Source organism: Heteronotia binoei, chromosome 20 (genome assembly GCF_032191835.1).
Source record: "Heteronotia binoei isolate CCM8104 ecotype False Entrance Well chromosome 20, APGP_CSIRO_Hbin_v1, whole genome shotgun sequence".
Taxonomy (NCBI): Eukaryota; Metazoa; Chordata; class Lepidosauria; order Squamata; family Gekkonidae; genus Heteronotia; species Heteronotia binoei.
In genome coordinates this window covers 8,489,941-8,515,813 of record NC_083242.1, presented here as the reverse complement: position 1 = coordinate 8,515,813, position 25,873 = coordinate 8,489,941, and the positions used below count along the sequence as shown (strand labels likewise).

General features: G+C 47.2%; 1 protein-coding gene across 1 annotated transcript; it reads right to left on the bottom strand.

The window, feature by feature from the left end:
* Positions 1–1,795: 1,795 nt before the first annotated feature.
* On the bottom strand, positions 1,796–25,533 carry LOC132588160 (cytochrome P450 3A9-like). The gene is made up of 13 exons (XM_060260501.1): positions 25,359–25,533; positions 18,123–18,216; positions 17,960–18,012; positions 16,049–16,148; positions 15,721–15,834; positions 14,756–14,844; positions 13,968–14,116; positions 11,927–12,054; positions 10,626–10,728; positions 8,547–8,707; positions 5,894–6,120; positions 4,589–4,751; positions 1,796–2,426 (listed from the first exon to the last, which is right to left on the bottom strand). The coding sequence occupies exons 1-13, from the start codon at positions 25,424–25,426 to the stop codon at positions 2,340–2,342; spliced, it is 1,536 nt and encodes a 511-aa protein (XP_060116484.1). The 5' UTR covers positions 25,427–25,533; the 3' UTR covers positions 1,796–2,339.
* Between the last annotated feature and the right edge of the window lie 340 nt (positions 25,534–25,873).

The window sequence follows — 25,873 nt, the reverse complement described above, 5'->3', positions numbered from 1 at the left end:
CTGGAGATTTTGGAAGTGGTGCCTGACGAGGGTGGGGTTTGGGGAGGGAGTGTAGCAGGGTATGATGCCGTACAGTCCACCTTCCAAAGTGACCATTTTCTTCTTCAGAAGAAGAAATCTTGGATGACTAGCCTACAGTTCTGTAAGTTGGTATATGCTGTTTTATTATATTGTCTTGTTTTTAAGTTGAATTGTTGATTTTAAAATGTTGTTAGCCACCCTGAGCCCGTAAGAGGAAGGCGGGATACAAATCTAAGATATTGGATTTATATCCCGCCCTCCACTCTGAATCGCGAAGTCTCAAAGCAGCTCACAATCTCCTTTATCTTCCACAACAACCACCCTGTGAGGTAGGTGGGGCTGAGAGAGCTTTCACAGAAGCTGCCCTTTCAAGGACAGCTGTGTGAGAGCTATGGCTGACCCAAGGCTATAAGTGGTGGAGTGGGGAATCAAACCCGATTCTCTCAGCTGCAAGTGGAGGAGTGGGGAATCAAATCTGGTTCTCTCAGATAAGAGTCCGCACACTTAACCGCTACACCAAACTGGCTCTCATGTTAACCGATTTCTGTCTCCTGGAGATCAGTTGTAATCCCAGGATATCTCCAGCTACCACCTGGAGGTTGGCAAGCTGACCACTAGCTGAGATGTAGGATGGGGCTAGTTGAGCCAGTCTGGTGTAGTGGTTAAGTGTGCGGACTCTTATCTGGGAGAACCGGGTTTGATTTCCCACTCCTCCACTTGCGCCTGCTGGAATGGCCTTGGGTCGGCCATAGCTCTGGCAGAGGTTGTCCTTGAAAGGGCAGCAGCTGTGAGAGCCCTCTCCAGCCCCACCCACCTCACAGGGTGTCTGTTGTGGGGGAGGAAGGGGAAGGAGATTGTGAGCCGCTCTGAGACCGATTTCACACTCACCTTACGCTGCTCTCGCATCTGTCTTCTCAGCACTGCATCCTCCCGATTTCCCGCTATGTGCGTTGGGGCTGCAGCAAACATTGCGGTTTTCACACAGCAAAGGGAAACTGGTTTTTAGCGGTTTCCGTTTGCTGCACGAAAACTGCAATGTTTGCTGCAGGCCCGGCGCAAATAGTGTGAAATCGGGAGGACACCACGCTGAGAGGATGGACGTGAGAGCGGCGTAAGGGTGAGTGCGAAATCGATCTCAGAGAGGCTCACAATCTCCTTTACCTCCCTTCCCCACAACAGACACCCTGTGAGGTAGGTGGGGCTGAGAGAGGTCTCCCAGAAGCTGCCCTTTCAAGGACAGCTCTGCAAGAGTTCTGGCTGACCCAAGGCCATTCCAGCAGGTGCAAGCGGAGGAGTGGGGAATCAAACCCGGTTCTCCCAGATTAGAATCCGCGGACTTAACCACTACACTGGACTGACTCTCTTTCATGCTCTATCCTTACTTGTTTATAAGATTCATCTAGCACTGGGACGTGGCGTGGGAGAAACGGAAATGAAACACAATGCATTACTGGAGACTCTTGTCACACACATAAACACACACACACCGCAATTACCACATAAAGACTAGATTTGTATATGACACCTGGAACACCAAGACAATGACAGGCAAAGGGGGTGGGATCTGGGTGTTGCTAGGAGCATCGTTTTCACGGCCTCGCCGTTATTTTGAGTGGTATATCACACCAGAAAAAAAATTACTCAGTTCTGCAAAATATTTCAGCGACATTTGTTCTTCCCTGAATTTCTGCTCCAGACCTTTGTCCTGCCTCCAGGGAGTTCCCTGCAAGTACACCTCTTTGCAAGCTGTCGGTGTGCATGTTTGGGTCACGGATAGTAACAGCAGCAGCAGGTTTATTGTATGTAGCCATTGGCCATCACAATACAAAGTTAAACACAGCATGATAGTATATTCAAGGTGGTTTTAGCAATGGGATGCGGAACTGGTAATTAACATCGATATCAGGCTGAATACTGCATTCAGATGTCACCAACACCCCAGAGTTTGTTCGTGACAAACACAAACCTGCTATACTGTCCGGTTCACTCCTTCCCTCCCTCCTGTGTGTGCTGAGACTGAAAACAGATCCTCCGCATTTTTTCCTCAAACTACATTTCCCAGGATTCTCTGCTGAGAAACCATGACAGTTAAAGTGGAATCGAACTGATGCATGTTTAAGCGCAGATAAGCCTTAATCAGAGGAATCATGTTGACTTTAATCATTACAAAAGCTAGTAACATCCCTCAGTCTTGTCTGTCAGCAGATGCCTAGATGTTGTCTTCCGAACAAATTGAGTTTCTCTTTGTAGAATCTGCCTCGGGCACCGTGCAGCATCTCAACAGCTTGCGTCTTCTGCAGGGGGGTCCAAATCCCTAATCAGGCTTCCGTTTTGCGCGGCACTAACTTCAGAACAATCGGTTTCTTTGGCATTAAGAAGACCTGAGAATTCAGCTCCAGGGGAATCTGCAGCAGTGAGAGATTCAGGTAGAAAAAAAAGATGTACAAATCAGGAGGTTATAGAATATTTTGATCCCAGGGAAGAAACCGGTTCTCCCAACTGAAGAACAGATTAATGAGATTGGAGGTCTGGTCTGGTGCCTTAACTCTTAGGTTTCCTTGGTCTAGATAAAAGTATCCAGAGAGAAATTACCTCCCCTTCTCTCCTTGATGACCTCACATGGGGGACACCCAGTTTGGCACCCCCAAAATGCTGGCGCCCTATGCAATCCCCTAGTTTGTCTAGTGGTAGAGCTGTCCCTGGACATATATACTGTTATGTGTGTGCCAACCTAGGCAACAGAGCAGGGCATTTTGTTGTGTGTTTTTGCTGCAACTAGGGCTTTTTTTTATCCGGAACTCCTTTGCATATTAGGCCACACACACACACACCCGATGTAGCCAATCCTCCAAGAGCTTACAGTGGGCTCTGTAAGAAGAGCCCTGTAAGCTCTTGGAGGATTGGCTACATCAGGGGTGTGTGGCCTAATATGCAAAGGAGTTTCTGCTACAAAAAAAAAGCCGTGGCTGCAACAGTTAAGAGGGTCTTTGAAGCTGCTATAGTGGTCTGTCGCAGTCATTGTCTACTCGTACTGCTCTCTAGCAACCTTCTATAACATCAGCTATTACCTGAGAAGAGGATAAGAGATTGGATTTATACCCCACCCTTCAAGTCTCAGAGTGGCTTACAATGGGCCTTTTCACACTTACCGGTGGAAATCAGAAGGGAGTCGGTATTGTGCCGCCTTGCATTAATCCGAGACAGGGATGGGAGTTTTCAAACACATGTGGGTTTTTTTTCCCGGTAGGGTTTCGTGATTGAAGCAAGCCATTTCACACTGTTCCGCTTTTATCTCGCTTCCACCAGCACCAGCCATTTTTGCCTCCCGGCTCGCGATCTCCAGCTTATTTTTTTTTTGGAACCTCGGGCAAAGATCGCTATAGCGCTATAGCGACGTATCACAACAGCACCACCATAGAGATGGCTAGGCTCCATTGAGATAAGTTACCAAGTTTGAGCGGCGGCGATCTCTGGCATCTTAATGGAACCCAGGCATCCCTATGGTGATGCAGTTGTGATACGTCGTTCCAAAAAAAAAAAAAGCCGACGTTCCAAAAAAAAAAAGCCGGAGATCGCGTGCCGGCGGGCGAAAAAGGGCGCGAAAACTGCTCCCGGATTAGATACTGGACATTTCACACAGCGCCCCATACCGATTTCAACCCGGAAGGAAGGGTTGAAAACTGGAAGAAGCTGCTCTTTGTTAGTAACGCCTCAGGCATGCCTCACTACCGGGACAGCCGCGGGACTGTGTGAAAAGGTGACAGTATTCCGGTAGCAGCCAGTTACCGAGTTGGGTCTGTCTGAAATGCCAGCAGAAACCCGTTACTGTTCAGTAACTGACCAGCTTCCATACCGGAATATATAGGCTGTGTGAAAAAGTTCAATCTGTGTTCCCTCTAAGCTGCAGAGTCTTTGTGAGCAAAAATTCTACATGGTGAGCTACTGGCATTCAAGTTGTGAGCTGCTGCATAAATTAGTGTGCTCTGGGGTCATCCTGCCTGAGCGAAGACAAAAAATGTGTGAGCTGGAGGCTAAAAACATGTGAGCTGGCTCACACTAACTCGGCTTAGAGGGAACACTGCTGGGTACAGTCTCCCCACAGCATCTTCACCTTCCCACAGCAGACACCCTGTGCGGTAGGTGGGGTTGAGAGAGCTCTTTTGAGAATTGCTCTTGAGAGAACAGCTTTGAAAGAACTTGTGACTGACTCAAGGTCCCACCAGCAGGTGCATGTGGAGGGTAGGGAATCAAACCCCGTCCTCTCAGATTACACCCCGCCCTCCTAACCACTACACCAAACTGGCTCTCTGAGATGTTGGGGATTGAAGCAGGGACTTTCGATGTTCACGTTCCTTCCTGCTTCTTTTTCCTACCTCCACTCAGAAACAGTTTGGCGGAAGATGGCGGGAAGCACTGAGTCATACAACAGGCGAAGAATCCCAGTGGCAGGGATCTGCTACAGTTAAATTATCTGACATGAAAAATCGTGTCGACTTCCTCCTGAATTTGCCTAAAATCCTTTTAAGATCGTACAACCTGACCGTTTCCTCCCTCTGGGGACACTCACCGGGGTTTCTTTGCAGGTTCTGAAGGAGAACTGCTGCAAGAGCCTCACAATGGCGACTTTCATCGTGACCAACGCAAATCTCATCCCGATGCAGTTCCGTGGACCGGCTCCGAAGGGCAGGTATGTGTAAGGATTAATGTTTTCTCTATTCTCTTTGCTGAACCTGGTTGCATTTGTAACAGACGAGAGAAATGAAAGACTGCGGGTCAGATGTCTGAGCGCTAATCTGGACATGTCAGTATTAAATGCTTCCTTTTAATGTTAGAAACAAGTTGTCATTGACTGGGGGAGAGCACAACTAGGATCAGAGCCATGACCCTGGGCCCTGAAGTGGACGGCCCAGGCTAGCCCCATCTCGTCAGATCCCGGAAGCTAAGCAAGCTCAGCCTTGGCTAGTATTTTGACGGGAGACCTCCAAAGAATACCAGGGTCGTGACGTAGAAGCAGACAACCACCTCTGAAATCACTCTTGCCTTAAAAACAAGTCTAGCGAAACTATAGGATCTTAGTGTACAATTGTGTAAATAAAAAACCGCTAAGAGACACCATAAATTTTAAATGACAAAACAGTGTAATGTGAAGTGGTGTTCTGACCAGGCTTGCACATAGAACTTTGAATGAACAAGAACATGCTTCAAAAGGATATTCCCACAAAACAGTTCAAAAACAGTTCAACAAAACTTTCCAATTATAAAGGAATATCCATGTTCCAGTATTTACTTCATGGGGTTAAAGGAAGCCCTTCCAAAGACATCTGTTCTGGGTATCAAGACATTTCATCCATCTCTCTTCAGTTTGGAGGATTATTTATCACTGGAATCCAATCTTTACAATACATTCGTAGAAGACCAACAAGGTTCAAAACATGTCTGTTAGATTTCCAGGTTCTCCAAACAAGTCTAGCTTGCCACCTAGTGGCGCATAATGCTAAAAAAGATCTAGAACTTCTGGCTGCCAGACAAACTTAAGATCTCCTGGCTATACTACGAACAATTCCTTATGATAATGATAGTAGTACTTAGAGAGGAGATGACCAAAGAAGGCCAGGGTTGTTATGTACAGGCCAGCAATGGAAAGCCTACTCTTTTTGTCTCTTGCCTTGAAAACCCCCACGGCATCATTATAAATCCGCTACAACTCGATGGCGCTTTCCACCATCTCCACGATACTGGAGTTCAAAGGCATAACCCATCCCCCCATGCAATTGCTCCAATAAAAATAGGGGCCCAAGTAAAGCTGACGCAGAATGGGGACGCCAGACCCCCACCTGCATACTCTATGACTTAGTCATCGAAATAGCATTACCTCTCAGGTCTAAATTCCTCTGGTTCTGGCCAGTATTCTGGGTCTCGGTGCAAAACGAAAGGTGGGATCATGACTACCGTGTCTTTTGGAATAATCACACCATTTATTTCAACGTCTTTCTTGCTGAGCCTTTCAAGACGCCCCCCCAGGGGATAGAGCCTCTGGGTTTCATCAATCACCATGTCGAGATACTCCAGTTGCATTATAGCATCATACGTAAGAGGAGCCTTTGGAGAGAATAAAGGGAAACAATGACCATACTTAGAAGAGCCTAAATAGGGTTTGTTCTCTCTGTCTCTCCCTCTGGGTCTCTATCTCTCTGTCTGTGTCTCTGCCTGTCTGCCTATCTCTTTCTCTCTCACACACAGAGAGAGAGACCAATTTCCCACTCACGCGCCTCTTCTCAGCGGGGGTTTCGTCCGATTTCACACTGTCTGCTCCGGGGCTGCAACTAGCGTCAGCTTTTTCATGCAGCAAACAGAAACCTCTAAAACCCAGTTTCTGTTTGCTGTGTGAAAAAGCTGCCGCTAGTTGCAGCCGCGGGGCAGGAAGAAGAAGAATTGCAGATTTATACTCCACCTTTCTCCCTGAATCAGAGACTCAGAGCGGCTTACAATCTCCTGTCTTCTCTGAGGTAGTGTGAAATCCCTGCTGAGAAGAGAAGCGTGAGAGCGGCGTAAGGTGAGTGGGAAATTGGTCACACACCCAACACAAACAAATCCTGGCTGTATACAGAACTACATACTAAAAATGGTGAGATCTTATTCTTAGGGCTTCTGGTCAACCATTGTTTTGTTAGGCTGCTTGCTGAGTCCTTATCCAATACAAATTAAACCTGTTAGCGCATCCTCTGAGAAGTCTCACCTCTCAGGGAACTGGGGAGCGCATAACGTTCTTACTAAGAATATGAAAAACTTCACCCTGCGGTTGGGGCGGGGGGGGGGACGTGCTTTATTTGCAGTCTTAGATACCACGTAAGACGTAAAGTGTACTGTGTGTAGACTCCCAGCAAGCCATTCATTCCTTTATTTTTAGAACAGTGTAAAGTTACTTAGTATTTTCTCTATGTGCCTTCAGACGTATTTTTACAAGTGTGAGAGTCAGAAGGGTACAAAAGGAACTGTGACGTCTAAGATGAGCCTAGGAGGGCAACGCAGACGAATATCCTCAGAGTTAGAGGAGGGATAAGGTAGCTAAATCTGCAACGAGCAGGAGGGGCTTGGGCCTTGCCACTGAAATTGGCACCTAAACACTGTACTTTCAATGAGCTGAGGACCAGTTATCGTCTCTCTTGTATCGCTCAAAGTGACTGAAGGACGGCAGGGCTGCCTGTTGATTCTAGGACAGTGGTCCCCAACCTTTTTGGCCCCAAGGACTGGCCCCAGGGCCGGCTGGCCCACCATGGCCCCAAGGCCAGCAGGGTGGGAGCACTGAATTTTGCCTCACCGCCCACCCCCGCGACACCGCGAAGACTCACCGCCCTGCCCCCCCCCCCCCCGCACCACTCCTCCCTTTGTTTTTACAGTGTTAAGGCAGGGGAAGGGGCCGTGAAGTGCCTTCCGGGCTCTGTAAAGGCCGCCCCCCCCAATCAGCTGATCAACGGGGAAACCACGCGAAACCATGGCAGCAGCAGCCAGCTGCCCGCTGAAAAAGCCACACTGCCCTAGCCTCCTTCCCACTTCCTTTCTGGACGGGGGAAGGAGGCAAGGGCAGCACGGCTTTTTCAGCAGGCCGCTGGCCGCTGCTGCCATGGTTTCGCTTGGTTTCTCTGCCAATCAGCTGATCGGTGGGGGGGCGTCGGCCTTTACAGAGCCCAGAAGGCACTTCACGGCCCCTTACCCAGCCTTAACGTTGTAAAAACAAAGGGAGGAGGAGGCACGGGGTGGGAGGAGGCGCTGCAGGCAGGGGGCGGCAAGTAGGGTTGCCAAGTCCAATTCAAGAAATATCTGGGGACTTTGGGGGTGGAGCCAGGAGACTTTGGGGGTGGAGCCAGGAGACATTGGGGGTGGAGCCAAGATCAAGGCTGTGACAAGCATAATTGAACTCCAAAGGGAGTTCTGGCCATCACATTTAAAGGGACCACACACCTTTTCAATTCCTTCCATAGGAAATAATGAAGGATAGGGGCACCTTCTTTTGGGGCTCATAGAATTGGACCCCCTAGTCCAATCTTTTTGAATCTTGGGGGGTATTTTGGGGAGAGACACTAGATGCTATACTGAAAATTTGGTGCCTCTACCCCAAAAAACAGCCCCCCCAGAGCTCCAGATACCCACGGATCAATTTCTATGGGAATAAAACTCCATAGGGAATAATAGAGTTCCCAGCAGACATTTCCCTCCCCTCTCCTCGCTTTCTGACGACCCTGAAGCAGGGGGAGGGCCTCCAAACCGAGGGATCTCCTGCCCCCACCTGGGGATTGGCAACCCTAGCAGCAAGGCTGTGTAGGGCCGCAGGGGGCGGTGAGGCTGGGCGGCCTGGTTATTGACAGGCTGCGGCCTGGGACTGGTCCACGGCCCGGGGGTTGAGGACCCCTGTTCTAGGGGACATTTTTGTTTTGGAAGACGGGTGTTGTTCATTGAGGCGAACTGGAGGAGTTGAGTGAACCCAAGAGAGACCTCGGCCACTTTTGACGCACCATCTGTGTGCTCACCTTGTTGGGGAGAACAGAGTCTATCTCGTCCTGAAGCTTCTGCTGGACATCCGGGTGAGTGGCTAAGAGGTAGGCGATGTAACCGAGGGAATTGCTGGACGGCTCATAACCGGCGAAAATAAAGATGACCGCTTGGGCCAGGACTTCAGCGTCGGTCAACCCTGTGAACAAAAGGAGGCAAGAACAGCTGAAGCCCAAGTACTCCAGTTGAACTCCAAAGGGAGTTCTGGTCATCACATATAAAGGGACGGCACACCTTTTCAATGTCTTCCTTCCATAGGAAATAATGAAAAATAGGGGCACCTTCTTTTGGGGCTCATAGAATTGGACCCCCTAGTCCAATCTTTTTGAAACTTGGGGGGTATTTTGGGGAGAGACACTAGATGCTATACTGAAAATTTGGTGCCTCTACCCCAAAAAACAGCCCCCCCAGAGCCTTACCCTGTCCTTACACTGTATGATCATATGCCAGGATTTGGGGTGTGTTTATCCTACACAGAACAACAGTGGAGTGTGCAAACCAGGCAATAACGTTCTGCGGGACTCTCCCAAACTCTGAGAATGTGCTGGAGAAATGCTTCAAGGTTTCTTGGGCCTCTATTTAAGAGAGCACAATAACACAATTCTATCGTGCGTTCCTCTCTTCCCCTCCCCCAAAGTTCACACACGATTCTTTGTTTTCTTTGTAATCCTCCTTCAGTCTCTAGGAAAGAACTTCCCGGTTTGCACCTCGAGCAGAGGAGAGTTGTTTTTTAAGTGGCTCATGTTTACGGAACACACCAAAGAAAACTTGACGTCTTGCCAAGGTTGCTTTGTGGATTCTGTCAACGCCTCATTCGTTGCCAAGTCGAGGAGAGGAACCTTTGAGGCATTCCAAGGGTTGCCAATCCCCAGGTGGGGGCAGGGGATCCCCCGGTTTGGAGGCCCTCCCCCCGCTTCAGGGTCATCAAAAAGCAGGGGGAGGGGAGGGAAATGTCTGCTGGGAACTCTGTTATTCCCTATGGAGACTCATTCCCATAGGAAATAATGGAAATTGATCCATGGGTATCTGGGGCTTTGGGAGGGCTGTTTCTTGAGGTAGAGGCCCCCAATTTTCAGTAGTGCCCCTCCTCAAAATACCCCCCAAGTTTCAAAAAGATTGGACCAGGTTGCCCAATTCTATGAGCCCCAAAAGAAGGTGTCCCTATCCTTCATTATTTCTTATGGAAGGAAGGCATTTAAAAAGATGTGCAGTCTCTTTAAATGTGATGGCCAGAACTCTTGGAGTTCAATTATGCTTGTCACACCCTTGCTCCTGGCTCCACCCCCAATGTCTCCTGGCTCCATCCCCAATGTCTCCTTGCTCCATCCCCAATGTCTCCTGGCTCTACCCCCAAAGTCCCCAGATTTTTCTTGAATTGGATTTGGCAACCCTGGGCATTCCTGACATGTGAACCGATTGCCAGGTCCTGGGTTTGGAGGGCCTGTGGGCAGGTGTCCCTCAGGGGTTCCCTTAACCCCAGCAGAAAGGGACATTTTCAGGTTTGATTCTCAACTCCTCTTCCCCATGAAGCCTGCTGAGTGACCTTGAGTCAGTCACAGCTCTCTCAGGGCCTTCCCAGGCTCACCTGCCTCACAAGGTGACTGTTATGGAAGGGAAGGTCATCATAAACCACCTTGAGACTCCTCAAGGAAGAGGAAGAGGAGGGGGAGGAGGAGAGGGAGGATTTATACTCCACCCTTCACTCAGAGTCTCAGGGTGGCTTACAACCTCCTTTCCCTTCCCCTCCCCACAACAAACACCCTGTGAGTAAGTGGGGCTAAGAGAGCTCTCCAAGAACAGCTCTGAGAGGGTTATGACTGACCCAAGGTCACCCAGCTGATTGGATGTGGAGGAGGAGTGGGGAATCAAACCTGGTTCTTCCAGTTAAGAGTCCCAGTTCAGAGCCTATGCACTTAACCGCTACACTAAACTTAACCACTTCACCAAAGAGAGAAAGCAGGGTATAAAAATCTCCTCCTCTTCTTCTTTCTTCAAAGAACCCTCACTTCAAGGACCCCCAAATCACAAAGCTCAAGGGGAGAATTGTGTGTCGTTACCTTTGAATGAGTGATCCACCCCATTGCTCTGTTGATGGCCGTTGATGCCATTGCTGTTTACATTTTGGGCTTCTATCATCAGCTGCAGGAAATCCACCCGGTCCTGGGAATGGAATGAATGGGTCAGTGGGGAGTTGAAATGGAGAAAAGAGGACAGGTCTGTCGACAGCTAGCTCTTAACCGTGGTAGCTAAATGGAGCTTCTGTGTGCAGAGGCAGTCTAACTTGGCCTTGCTTGTGAACTTGGAAAGGGATCTGTCTGGCTGCCGTTTGAAGTGGAACTCTGGACAACATACATTTTGTTCATCCCTAACAAGGCTGTCGTTTTGTTCTCAAAGTCTTCTCAGAACTGAAATCTGGGAGGGAAGATGCTGTTGCCGATCCAGGAACAGGGCGAAAACATTCAGCCACTTTGTGCCTCTCCTGCTCCACATCAGCTGCAGCTTTCGTGCTGTTTATCTCGTTGCGGTGGGTTTCGAGTACGTCTTGCACTATCGAGAAACAGTGACCGTGCCCTCCCTGAGAACAGGTTCCATTGGCGCTCAGTGGCACTGTAGCACTGGCCATCCCAATGACGTCATCACCATTCCAAGGGCTTTTTTTGTAGCAGGGACTCCTTTGCATATTAGGCCACACACCCCTGATGTAACCAATCCTCCTGGAGCTTACAGTAGGCCCTGCAAGAAGAGCCCTGTAAGGAATTCTAGCAGGACCTCCTTTGCCTATTAGGCCACACACCCCTGATGTAGCCAATCCTCCTGGAGCTTACAGTAGGCCCTGTGAGAAGAGCCCTGTAAGGAATTCTATCAGGACCTCCTTTGCCTATTAGGCCACACCTCCCTGATGTAGCCAATCCTCCTGGAGCTCTCAGTAGGCCCTGTAAGAAGAGCCCTGTAAGGAATTCTAGCAGGACCTCCTTTGCCTATTAGGCCACACACCCCTGATGTAGCCAATCCTCCTGGAGCTCTCAGTAGGCCCTGTAAGAAGAGCCCTGTAAGGAATTCTAGCAGGACCTCCTTTGCCTATTAGGCCACACACCCCTGATGTAGCCAATCCTCCTGGAGCTTACAGTAGGCCCTGTAAGAAGAGCCCTGTAAGTTCTTTGAGGATTGGCTACGTTAGGGGTGTGTGGCCTAATATGCAAAGGAGTTTCTGATACAAATAAACCCCTGACCACTCCTAGACAAAACACCTCACGTGTCTTGAAAACAAACTCCACCAAGCCAGGTGCCAATCAGGACAATCCATCATTTTGTGCTGTCAATGTTCGGTGCCAAAATCCGGCGGCATCCTAGTTCTTACCCCTTTGCCTTGTTTTTGTCGTTCTTCCTTTATTTTTCTGACTGATCTTGAAAAGAAGTCCAGGGCGTCATTGGGAAACAAGTTCACGTTCATTAACCGGAGGAGAGGTACGAGGAACGGGCACGTAACTGCAAAAGAAGTGAAACTTGTTGTGAAGAGGGAGCATCCACACCCCCTGGTGCGAAACCTAACTTTTGCCTTCTGTGGGGAAGACCTTCACAGCTTGCCAGTGTCCCATTGCTTTCTGCACCTGCCCGTTGCCAGTTCTCAACAAATGCCCACAAACAGAAAACGCATGCATGTGGGATTGTCATGTTTGGCAGTCTACGTTCAAGGTTGCATGCTTTTTTTGCAGCAGGACATATGAACATATGAAGCTGCCTTATACTGAATCAGACCTTTGGTCCATCAAAGTCAATATTGTCTTCTCAGACTGGCAGCGGCTCTCCAGGGTCTCATATTTTGCATATATGCACCTTTGCATATTAGGCCATGCCCCCCAATGTAGCCAATCCTGGAGCTTACAGGACTCTGAGTACAGGGCCTATTGTAAGCTCTAGGAGAATTGGCTACATCAGGGGGTATATTGCCGAATATGCAAAGGAGTTCCTGCAACAAAAAAGCCCTATTCCTAACACAGTGGAAATGTTCAGTACATAGGAGGAAGGAGCCAGGAACAAGCCCTGGTCTCATGCGGTCACATCTATCCCTCAGGCCCTCCATGAAAGCTATGCTCTGTTTTCCTTCTGTACAAGGATTGCCAATGCTGGGTTGGGAAATTCCTGGAGATTTGTGGGGTGGAGGGCAGGATTTGGGGAGGAGAGGGACCTCAGCTGGATAAAATGCCATAGAGTCCACCCTCCCCATCAGCTATCTTCTCCAGAGGAATTGATCTCTGTTGTCTAGGAAAAGGAAAGGAAAGGTCCCCTGTGCAAGCACCAGTCGTTTCCCACTCTGGTGACGTTGCTTTCACAACGTTTTCATGGCAGACTTTTTACAGGGTGATTTGCCATTGACTTCCCCAGTCAGCTACACTTTCCCCCCAGCAAGCTGGGGACTCATTTGACCGACCTCGGAAGGATGGAAGGCTGAGTCAACCTGGAGCTGGCTACCTGAAAACCCAGCTTCTGCCAGGGATCGAATTCAGGTCGTGAGCAGAGCTTAGGACTGCAGTACTGCAGCTTTAACACTTTGCGCCTCGGGGCTCTTCTGTTGTCTAGAGATGAGTAGTAATTCCAGAAGAGTTCCAGCCCCACTACCTAGAGACTGATGACCCTATTCTGTACAAAATTTCTATCTGCCAAGATGTAGGGCCTTCTCAGTAGTAGCACCTATTCCATGGAAGGAAGGAAGGAAGGAAGGAAGGAAGGAAGGAAGGAAGGAAGGAAGGAAGGAAGGAAGGAAGGAAGGAAGGAAGGAAGGAAGGAAGGAAGGAAGGAAGGAAGTTTAGTTTAGTTTAGTTTATTTAGTTTATTTACTATTTATATCCCGCCCTTCCCACCAAGGTGGCTCAGGGCGGCTCACAGCACATAAAATCTAACATAAAAATATCAAATTTAAACATTTTACATAGTTAAAACATTAAAAACAGGAAGGAAGGAAGGAAGGAAGGAAGGAAGGAAGGAAGGAAGGAAGGAAGGAAGGAAGGAAGGAAGGGAGGGAGGGAGGGAGGGAGGGAGGGGCTAGACTTTCACAGATTCATAGTAAGAATCTGAAAATCAACTGAAAAAAAGTTTTAAAGGAAAGCAAAATATTCACAGATCCAAACTGACGACTTCATAAAAGGTTTTTAAAAACCAGAAAAAAATATCAAAAAGAAAAATATCTAAGCTTTCAGAGGTCTGCAATCAGGATCCAAAAATTGTGAAATATTGCCAAACTTTCATCAGTCTGTAGTCAGGATTCCAAAGTTGTTGTTTTTTTTTTTTAAATTAAATTAAACCCCATGAAAAACTGAAACTTTCAGAGGTCCGTGGTCAGGACACAATTTTGTTTAAAAGATGACGCCTACAAGAGTACAGTAGACCTGTGCTGGACTTACATATCAAGATGAAGAGTGGATCAAAAGAGCTGAACTTGGTCATCTTCTTGACCTCCTTGACAAAAGGGTCTTGGGGGTTGTTCATGGAGTCAATGTTCACACCGAATGAGGTGCTGGTGACAACATCCATGCTGTATGCGCCAAAGACCCTGGGGGGGGGGGGGGGAGAGACAGAGCATCTAAGGCTGGTGGGGGTTTTGTGCATTAAAAAGCAGGTCGCAAAAATGTTGCCTGTTTTCGCAAGCGACCCAACTAAACTATCCATAAGTTGTAATTGGTGCCGGAAGCACTTCACCAATATGAGCTCCCTTTGGAGGCAAAGTAGCGCAGACAGCGCCTACTTTGTGGTGACACCTTTAGGGGAAGGAATTCCATCGTCATGGTTAAATTTTAGGTATCCAGTGAAAAGGTTGGTATTTTCCTTTGTCAGTTTGTGAAACTGTTTATTGACTCCCCCCTTCCTCTTCCTATGGTTGACTTCATAACTTCTCCCCCCTCCCCTGTCATGCCCCCCCCCCCAATCCTACTCTTTAGAGTTGGTACAGCCAGGGCTTTCTTTTTTAGCACGAGCTCCTTTGCATATTAGTCCACACACCCCTGATGTAGCCAATCCTCCAAGAGCTTACAGGGCTCTTCTTACAGGGCCTCTCAGGGGTGTGTGGTCTAATATACAAGTTCCTGCTACAAAAAAAAAACCCTGGATACAGCTTGCTAGGATTAGCATAGGGGAATGGATCTAAAAGTTACTTCAGATAGGATTTGCATCTTTTTCTGGTCGAGCTACTTACTCCTTGGCATTTATGGGCTCATCCCTTTCCATTTTCTTCTGCACGTTCTGCACCAGAACTTCCCCGTACTGTTTTATAATAGGAAACATCTGAAAGACACAAGGAGCAGGGACCTGGTCTAAGAAGCCTGAGAAGGCGAGTCCTGCTAAACAGAGTTTCTGCCTGAAATGCTGAAGAGTTACAACCGGAGTTCTAGATAACCTAGATCCCTGACGTTTTGTGGTCAGCTCGGCTTCCCGCAGCAGCCATTTTTGTGGTTGTGCCCGCTGCCCTTTTTCGGAATTCCAAAGGCGCCCGCTGGCTTTAAAAGCTTGAGACGCCCTGGCTTATACCCTTCTTCAGAACATTCACTTCAGCGGACTCCGAAAGGCATAGCTGCCCTTTGGATGGCACTGTTAGGCAGTTTCCCCAACGCCATCTGACAGCTGAGATGAGATATGAAATCTGGGCTTTCTCAAATGCTATGACATCACAGCAGTTTGGCCAATCAGCAGTTCATGCCAGTAGCAACTCTCACTAGCTATAAATCAGGCACTGAGTAGGCCGTGGAAACTGAGTTTGAGCTGAGCGGCTGATGTTTTCCAGCTCAAGAGCTGAGTAAATCCAGATTTGGAAGGGCTTCTAACGTCCTGGCCCCACTGATGGACCTTTCCTGATGGCACCTGGGTTTTGGCTACTGTGTGACACAGAGTGTTGGACTGGATGGGCCATTGGCCTGATCCAACATGGCTTCTCTTATGTTCTTATGGCTGGGGCAGTGATGCTCTGTTTTCTAGGTGCTTGGGGGGGGGGCAAAGGTGGGAGGGCTTCTGGAGTTTGGGCCCCACTGGTGAACCTCCTGATGGCCCCTGGGTTTTGGCCACTGTATGACGCAGAGAGTTGGACTAGATGGGCCATTGGCCTGATCCAACATGGCTTCTCTTATGTTCTTATTTAGATGTCCCATACCCTTCCTGCATTTTTACCTCTTTCAGCTTCCCACTGGTGAAGGTCGGCGACAGCACTGTGCGAATCCTTTTCCACTGTTCATCCTTTGCGATTGAGACAGCTTGATCCAGCATTCCCACCAAGTCTACTCTCTAGAGTCCAAAAAGGAAACCGTGTTAACCCTACGTGGTTATGCAGCTTTCTCTAGCCACGGTGTCAGGATCTGAACACAAGGCCGATCCTGAACTTGGAGATTTCAGAGCCCTTCCGCAGGGAAATGTGACACCAGTAAGTGCTGAGTAAGTTGGGGATTGGATGATGAATGTAAAAATATCCCTCCTCCCACCAGGCCAATTGAGTGCCTACCCGGCGATTGGTGAAGTTGGTGTAGCACTCTTTCACTAGTACAGCTTTGATGATGGTGGGGTCCAGTACACCTAATACAGGTTGCCGGCCATCATAAATTCTGCCATAAGGATAAGAAAGCAAGGTCAGGTTCTTCTAATGATGGTCTACAATGGAAATTATTGAGTGTGTTTGGAAAGGTGGAGTTGTTGTCTGTGGCATTGGTTGCTGTTGCCATGTCACAAAGGGTAAGCAAAGCCAGTTTGGTGTATGGTTAAGTGTGCGGATTCTTATCTGGGAGAACCGGGTTTGATTCCCCTCTCCTCCACTTACAGCTGCTGGAATGGCCTTGGGTCAGCCATAGCTATCGCAGGAGTTGTCCTTGAAAGGGCAGTTGCTGTGAGGGCCCTCTCAGCCCCACCCGCCTCACAGAGTGTCTGTTGTTGGGGGAGAAGATATAGGAGATTGTAAACCACTCTGAGTCTCTGATTCAGAGAGAAGGGTTGGGTATAAATCTGCAGTCTCCTTCTGATTGGCTAACCTGCTGTGATGTCATAGCGAAGCAGCACTAGTAGAAGGGGATGGGGAAGCGGCAGCAGGGACCCATTGTGGCAGAGATCATAGGAAATTGATGGAAAACTGACAGTAGGCAAGAAGAATGAGAAGAAGGGAGATTGCGGGGAAGAGAGCAGAGAGGGGAAGGTCTACAGAGGACGGCAGAAGCTCACCTACTGTTTTTGAAACAAGCCACAGAATTTAGCTGCAGGTCTCTGGTATGTCTTTCTATTTATCTAGCTCTGTGAAGTAGGGCAGGCTGTGATTGGTCCAAGGTCAAGCATTTTGAAGGCATGGAGATTTGAATCTGGGCCTTCCCACCCTTGGCCCTCATAAATTAAAACTAAGCAATTGTCTTCCCCTACCCTTCCTGCATGTTTACCTTTAACTGAACTCCAAAGGGAGTTCTGGTCATCACATTTAAAGGGACCGCGCACCTTTTAAATGCCTTCCCTCCATTGGAAACAATGAAGGATAGGGGCACCTTCTTTTGGGGCTCATAGAATTCGGCCCTCTGGTCCAATCCTTTTGAAACTTGAAGGGTGTTTTGAGGAGATGCACTGAATACTATTCTGAAAATGTGATGCTTCTACCTCTAAAAACAGCCCCCCCCCCAGAGCCCCAGATAACGACGGAGCAATTCTCCATTATACCTTATGGGAATCAGTCTCCATAGGGAAGAGGGTTGCCAAGTCCAATTCAATAAATATCTGGGGACTTTGGGGGTGGAGCCAGGAGACTTTGGGGGTGGGGCCAGGAGACATTGGGGGCGGAGCCAGGAGCAAAGTTGTGACAAGCATCATTGAACTCCAAAGGAAGTTCTGGCCATCACATTTAAAGGGACAGCACACCTTTTTAAATGCCTTCCTTCCATAGAAAATAACGGAGGATGGGGGCACCTTCTTTGGGGGCTCATAGAATTGGACCCCTTTTTCAAACTAGGAGAGTGTTTTGAGGAGAGGCACTGAATACTATGTTGCAAATTTGGTGCCTCTACCTCAAAAACAGCCCCCCCCTAAGCCCCAGATACCCATGGATCAATTCTTCATTATACCCTATGGGAATTGGTCTCCATAGGGAATAATGGAGTGCCCAGCAGACATTTCCCCACCCCCGCTTTCTGATTATCTTGAAGCAGGGGGAAGGCCTCCAAACCAGGAGATCCCTTACCCCCACCTGCAGATTGGCAACCCTACTAACTAATGCTCACATAACTGGAGTGGACGAATTATCGCATAGGCCTGGACTGGAGATCTTTCTAAGAGATCCAGTTGCAGATAAAGCATTCTTTAAGCACACTTCCTCCTCAGGGTATTTTTTTTCTGATCACTTAGGCTGCACTCTGAAATACAAACTGGCATTAAAAAGATTACTTACCCCCAGATTTTCCCATATTTCTTGTGGCACTCGCTATCAAATGTCACGAAACCCTGGAGAAGGGAGAGAGAAATGAAGCTGCTGGAACAGACCATCTAAACCAGTGCTTTGTTTTGGACACGGGGAAGCTCACAGGCAGGGCACGGATGTCTCAGATACTTACGTGACGGTAGTTCAGGACGGTCCCAAGGAAAGGTATTGGCGTGGGGCCCGGAATTCCTAATTTCCTGAACACACCATATGGCCATATTCCATATCTGTTTTTTTTAAAAAAAAAATAATCAACAAGGTATAAGGTTGAGATAAAACCTTCACAAGCCAAATATTTATTTAGATAATCAGGGCCTTTTTCTTTGTAGCAGGAACTCCTTGGCATATTAGGGCACACACCCCTGATGTAGCCAATCCTGCAAGAGCTTACAGGGCTCTTTGTACAGGGTCTGCTGTAAGCTCCAGGAGGATTGGCTACACCAGGGGTGTGTGGTCTAATAAGCAAAGAAGTTCCTGCTACAAACCCCCCCCCCCCTGAATATTCTCTGCTTTTCTCCACAATATTTTATGTGTGTATACCCTGCCTTTCTCCCTAATGGGAACCCAACGTGGTTTACATAGGTCTTCCCGCCTCCATGTTATTCTTTTTTTTTTTTTGGTTTTAAATTATTCTATTAATTTAAAACACACAAGAATACATACCAGCCAATAACCTAACATTAGTCATAGTGAAATACAAAATAACATTGGCATTTCATTCATCCTTGAGGAGGATTGTCTGAGGAATCTATCGTAACCATAAAAAACAAATAAAGGCATGCGAACAATTAATCATTTGTCTGTCATTTTTCTTCTTCTTTTTTTTTTCCCTCCAGTTTCCTTATACAAGGTATACAACTACATTCAAATATATCTTATTTTATAATATAATATTCACACCTTCTTTCGCTTCATACCACTTATAAAATTTGACCCATTTTCTACTAGCTTCAGTTTTGGACTCTCCTTTTAACATATTCGAAAGTATATCCATTTCGGCAGCATTAAAAATTTTGTCATTCATTTCAGGACAAATCCTTTGTCGCCAATATTTGGCAAAAACTATCCTTGCCGCTGTAAGAATATATACCGTCATATGTTCGTCCTCAGAAGGTACAACTTTCCTAACAAATCACAGCAACATCACCTCCGGTTTGAACTGCAGATCTAATAGTAGTATTGCCTTTAATATATCATATACTCTTTTCCAAAAAATTTTAGAGACTTTACAGTTCCACCAAATGTGATAAAAGGAACCTATAACTAAACCGCATTTCCAACACATGGGTGAGATAGATTGATTAATTTTAGATAGTTGCAGGGGGGTAATATACCATCTATGATAGAGCTTAAAAAAATTTTCTCTGTAATTAATCGGTTTAATAATCTTATAGTTCACTTTCCAAAAATTGGACCATTGTTCTAAATCAATGTTTTTTTGCAGATTTTGGGACCATTTTATCGATGACTCTTTGACCATTTCATCTTCTAATTTAATCTGTACAATATAATTATATACTTTCTTAATTACTTTATCCTCATCTATAAGTAAAAGCTTATCAAAATCGAAGTTACTTTTAGTAAATCCTTTCAACTTGTCCATATTATATTTGGCTATTATCTGGTTCATCGTCCACCAATCAAATTTTATCCCCCTAGATTCAAGATCATCTTTCTTTCTTAAATTATCCTTCTCATCTAGGAGATCCTGGTACCTAGCCATCCTAGCAGGGTTCCATAACTGTGGCAGAGTTGAGGCTTCTTCAGGGGATAGCCATCTCGGTGTCTTATTGTAAATTATTCTTCTAATTTTCAACCAAACATCATAAATGGTTTTGCGAATTAAGTGGTTCCTAAAATATTTCTGTCCCTTATTAACATACCATAAATTCGCATGCCACCCGGCCTGTAAATCAAAACCTTCTAAAGCTAATATACGAGTATTCCCCAAAGAAATCCAATCTTTCAACCAAAATAAAACACAAGCAAAATAATATGTTTCCCAATCCATGTTATTCTCACAATCACCCTGTGAGGTAGGCTAGACAGAGAGAGAGATCGAACCTCTGAGGTTACACAGTCCACAGTAGAGTGGGGATTTGTGTCTCCCATGTTCTAATCTAGTCCAACACTCCAACCACTGTCTTGCATTGGTTCTCAGGAGAGTACAAAAACTTCTTGAGAAGCTTGGGGCTCAGTGTGCTGTCAGCACAATCGCATACACTCAGGTGGGTGGATTCTGGCAGGAGCTCCTTTGCGTATTAGGCCACACACCCCTGATGTAACCAATCCTCCAAGAGCTTACAAGGCTCTTTTTTGTAAGCTCCAGGAGAATTGGCTACCTCAGGGGTGTGTGGCCTAATATGCAAAGGAGCTCCTTCTAGAATTCCACCCCTGCATCCTACTTGGGGTGAGGGGGAGTGAACACTTTGTCACTGTCAGGCACACAAACTGGAGACCCTTGTTAGGAGGAGGAAGAGGAGGAGGAGGAGAGTTGGATTTATATCCTTCCCTTCCCCTCCCCACAACAGACACCCTGTGAGGTAGGTGAGGCTGAGAGAGCTCTTTCGAGGACTGCTCTTGAGAGAACAGCAATGAGAGAACTTGTGACTGACCCAAGGTCACGCCAGCAGCTGCATGTGGAGGATTGGGGAACTGAACCCAGTTCTCCCAGATTAGAGTCCCCTATTACAAATGATCTCCAGATGACAGAGATCAGTTCCCTTGGAATCTCAGAGCAGCTTAAAATCCCCTTCCCTTCCTCTCCCCACAGCAAACACCCTGTGAGAGAGTCCTGAGAGAACTGTGACTGGCCCAAGATTACCTAGCAGGCTTCATGTTGAGAAGGAGTGGGGATCAAACCCAGTTCTCCAGAGCCTGCCACTCTTAACTACTATGTCACCCTGGCTCTCCGGTGGGAACAAAGGCACTGCCTATCGGATGGAGCTGTGGGCGGGTCTCCAAGAAGCACAAGGTGACCTCTGAGCCCAGAGGCTGTGGAGAAGGTAATTGGAATGTCTGGGCCCTTTACGCCACCCTGACCCCCAGCTCAGGGAGGACTGCAACTCCAGTCTTTTGGCAGCCAAAAGCCCTACAGGGCAATGACCCTGCACGCTCTTCTGGAACTTGGGGTGGGAAATATTGGGAAATAGTACTCCGGAGCCACTGGATGAGTAACACCACTCTGGCAATCATCCACAAATGTCCCACCTCTCCTTTAGAAGAAGAAGAAGATATTGGATTTATATCCCGCCCTCCACTCCGAAGAGTCTCAGAGCGGCTCACAATCTCCTTTACCTTCCTCCCCCACAACAGACACCCTGTGAGGTAGATGAAGATATTGGATTTATATCCCGCCCTCCACTCCGAAGAGTCTCAGAGCGGCTCACAATCTCCTTTACCTTCCTCCCCCACAACAGACACCCTGTGAGGTAGATGAAGATATTGAATTTATATCCCGCCCTCCACTCTGAAGAATCTCAGAGCGGCTCACAATCTCCTTTACCTTCCTCCCCCACAACAGGCACCCTGTGAGGTAGATGAAGATATTGAATTTATATCCCGCCCTCCACTCTGAAGAATCTCAGAGCGGCTCACAATCTCCTTTACCTTCCTCCCCCACAACAGGCACCCTGTGAGGTAGATGAAGATATTGGATTTATATCCCGCCCTCCACTCCGAAGAGTCTCAGAGCGGCTCACAATCTCCTTTACCTTCCTCCCCCACAACAGACACCCTGTGAGGTGGGTGGGGCTGGAGAGGGCTCTCACAGCAGCTGCCCTTTCAAGGACAACCTCTGCCAGGGCTATGGCTGACCCAAGGCCATTCCAGCAGGTGCAAGTGGAGGAGTGGAGAATCAAACCCAGTTCTCCCAGATAAGAGTCCACACACTTAACCACTACACCAAACTGGCTCTCCTTTAGGGCTCTGAACCAGTCCTGGTGGTCACAGGCAATTCCAAGCAATTTGGGCTTTTTTTGTAGCAAGAACTCCTATGCCTATTAGGCCACACACCCCTGATGGAGCCAATCCTCCAGGAGCTTACAGGAGGCCCTGTAAGTTCTTGGATAATTAGCTACATCAGGGGGCGTGGCCTAATATGCAAAGGAGCTCCTGCTACAAAAAAAGCCCTGCAAGTGATTGTCAGCCAACTGTTAGCCTCCTTTGGCATCTTCTCCCCATATTTCTCTCTGCAGGTGGATCAAGGTGGGATGTTATCAGCACATCCCAGATTTCTCCTGGCTCTGGCACTCTGGTGGTAGATAAGACTCTGGTGTTCTACCTGAAGGCAAAAAATTGCCAGACCGAGATCTGGATACAATGGTTTCAGCCAGAGCTTTTGTTTTGTTTTGCTTTTTAACAGGAACTCCTTTGCATATTAGGCCACACCCCCTTGATGTAGCCAATCCTCCAAGAGCTTCCAGGGCTCTTCTTCCAGGGCCTACTGTAAGCTCTTGGAGGTTAGGCCATCAGGGGGGTGCGGCCTAATATGCAAAGGAGTTCCTGCTACAAAAAAGAAAAAGAAAAGCCCTGCTGTTAGCAAAGTGATGCTTCATGGGAGGTAGTGATTATATCAGACAGTGGGTGCTTTCACACACGCTCAATAATCTGTTTTAATGCAGTTTGCTATTCGATTTTACAGTGTGAAATGGAAAAATCCACTCGCAAACAGTGGCGATGTGAAAGCACTCAGTGTAGTGTGTTTTTCTTATGTTGAAAATAGTTGGGAGAGGGGTGTGTGTGTGTGTTAAAGAAGAAGAGCTGGTTTTATACCCTGCCCTTCATTACCCAAATGAGAAAAAAATTCTTCCGACCACATAGTAAATACCAGAATGATATAGGAGCAATGAGTTGCTTTGTAAAAGACCCCAAAAGCATTCTGATTCACTGTCAGGACAGACTCAGTGAATTTTGCTAGCGCCAGCACTTTCCTTCCATACTGTCCTCTGTCAGTTCCGAGTTGGACTGCAGAGAACCTCCTGGAGTTTGAAGTGGTTGAAGTCCTTTCTCCTACCTTAGTCAATGGACCACCCCGTTATCTGTAGGCATAGACCAAAACTGTCAAAGTCCAACAGCTGATTCCTCATTTGAAAGGCTTGTTCTTTCCCTTTGGCGGTTTCAAACAACAAACCATTTCAAAGGTTTGTTCTTTCCTTTCGTCAACATGCTTGCTTATGCCATTGTAAAGATGTCCGCGGCATGTTTTTCCTTCAGGGCAACCTTTGGACTGGCGCTGTGCCAGGACAGGTACACTCTCATCCTCCAGAAGTGTATTCTGCTTTCTCTCTTCCCTTTCGAACTTTATAAATAAATGCACCTGTTGATGTGGCCCCTATAACTGTTGTAACCATGGGTACATGTGGGGGCCATAACTGATCACAAAAGAATATTGAAGATGCATCAATCCCATCCACTCCTCGCAACATTTGCTACATTAAATTCCTCTGCAATTTCCCATTCAATGTAGAGATCTGTGTCTAGATTTAAAGCGACGCTGTTAGGAGAAAGGCAATGGGGTCCATTAGACCACCCCACCCAGCTGTAGGTTAACAAGAAGAAATGATACGCCACATTCTCAAATTGTCGGTGATCGAAATAATCCCCGTTTTGGCAAAGGGTCTCATTTCACCAAGTGCTACTTTATGCGGATGCAGCAGTCAAGAGAATTTATCTCTTGGTCTTCCTGCTATACCATTTTCTAACACGACCAGGGGTCATTTAATAGAAGAAGAGATGCTGGAGCTCATGAGCACAATTCATTTGCTTAATTCATTTTGCATATATGCCACACACCCCTGACATCGCCAGAAGGTATACTAAATTATATCAGCTCAAAGAAGAAGAAGAGCTGGTTTTATACCCCAGGTATACTAAATTATATCAGCTCAGCATCTGCCTTAAAATGCTTCTTGAATTAGAATTGTCATAATAAATCCTTACTCCCATCATACTTTTCAAATTACTTTTTCCTATTTGGCCACAGAGGCATACCATACTCCTTCTAAGCTGTGGAGTCTTGTGAGCAAAAATGCTACTTCATGAGCGACTGGCATGAAAGCTGTAAGCAGGCGATTATGTTACGGCATAAATTAATTTGTTCTGGGGCCATCCTTTCTGAGCTATGACAAAAATGTGTGAACTGGAGGTGAAAAAACTGCACTAGCTCAGCTCACACTAGCTCAGCTTCGAGGGAACACTGGTGGCCAGGTTGGAGATTTCCATCTGTCTGCTTTATATGTTTTGGTTATTGTCCCATTCTGTGTGTGTGTGTGGGAGGAGGGCTATTAGAAAGTTTTTCAAATCTTAGAGTTCAGCCATATTCTCACCGGGGGGGTTGAACAATGGAGTTCAGAAGCAATTTTTTTTGGGGGGGAGGGGTAAGAAAGAAAGAGCACAATAAAATGTAGAGGTTCTGGAGCTCCACTCCTGTGAGCTCCTGCCCCAAATGAAAACAACTGCTCTTAATCATTAAAGCAGTTTCAGAAGTAGAAGCCGTGAGAAAATGAATGCTTTGGTGGGTGGACTCTATGGCCATAGAGTCCACCCGCCATGGCCATGCTGGCTGGTGCTGATGGGAGTTGCAGGCAAAAAACATCTGGAGAGCTACCCTTGACCACCCCTGCTCTATGGCATTGCATGCCCCCACTGAAGTCCCTGTCCTCCCCAGGCTTTACCCCCAAATTTCCAGGAGTTTCCCATGACTCCCCCACCCACTCCAACAGTGGCCAGTGGGGACCTGCAAACCCTTGAGGTATTCAACAGAATTTGTTAGTATGGAATTTGTTAGCATGGAAATAGATTCATTGGTGGGGAACTGCCCCAGGTGGTATTCTGTTGGCCATGCAATTGCTACAAGCAGAGAAGTATGATCTCTAAAAAAAAAAAAAGAGGCATGGAATTCTGAATTGCGATTTAAGTAACCCGCAAGCAACACACAGCTAAATTCTTTGGCGTCTCCCGGACTAGGCTTACCTGGCAGTTCAGAAGCCAGGAATGGCCAAACTTGCTTAATGTAAGAGCCACATAGAATAAACATCAGACGTTTGAGAGCCACAAGACTTGAATGTCAGATGTTTGAGAGCCGCAAGACAGAATAGAGGGAGGATGGGAGGGAGGGAGGAAATAGGTAGGGGAGAGAGAGTTGGAAAGCAACTTTAAATGCATTCTTCAAGCCACCGGCCAATGGGGCATTAGGGGCTTTGAGATCCACACAATGTGTGTGTAAGAGCCACATGTGTAATGAGCCACAGTTTGGCCACCCCTGGCCTACACTCTTCAGAGAAACAGAATAACTAATTTTTTTAAGCTCCCTTTACAGATTATAAAACAGTAGAATGACAGGGAGTGGAAACAGCAAAATAATACATACAGCATGACAAGGCCAAGGAAGAGAATGAGAAGTAACATCTCAGGAGAAAGCGCAGGCAGGAAATCCATCTTGACTCCCAGCTGGCTGTTCTTTCCTTGGTTCCGTTTCACCTTCCCGGGCTCAGAGCTAAAGGCAGCAGTTGCACAATCTCTTCTGATTCACTCTACTCCAGTGCAGATGAAATCGGATTGAGCTTTATATGAGAGAGGGGTGGAGCCAGATAGTTTCATAACCCAACAAGCCAGCCTAAAAAGGTGGGGTTACTTCATTTGGTCACACAGTGAAAGATGACCTCTGGAGCTCTTGAATAGCAAGAGCATGTACAAATGTGCGTATCTTCTATAGCAAAGACACACGTCTATGCTTGCAGCTGCCGCCACCACCTGCGGCAGTGAATTCCATGTGCTAATCACCCTTTTATCCATTCTAACCCAACTGCTCAGCAATTTCATTGAGTGAACATGAGTTTTTGTATTGTGAGGAAGGGAGAAAAGTACTTCTTTCTCTATCTTCTC

Coding starts and splice junctions, on each gene's coding strand:
- LOC132588160 (XM_060260501.1), bottom strand. CDS start 25,426: ATGGATTTCCTGCCTGCGCTTTCTCCTGAGATGTTACTTCTCATTCTC. Junction 18,013..18,122: donor CCGTCCTGAACTACCGTCAC/GTAAGTATCTGA, acceptor TCCCTTCTCCAG/GGTTTCGTGACATTTGATAG. Junction 10,729..11,926: donor GACAAAAACAAGGCAAAGGG/GTAAGAACTAGG, acceptor TTCCATTCCCAG/GACCGGGTGGATTTCCTGCA.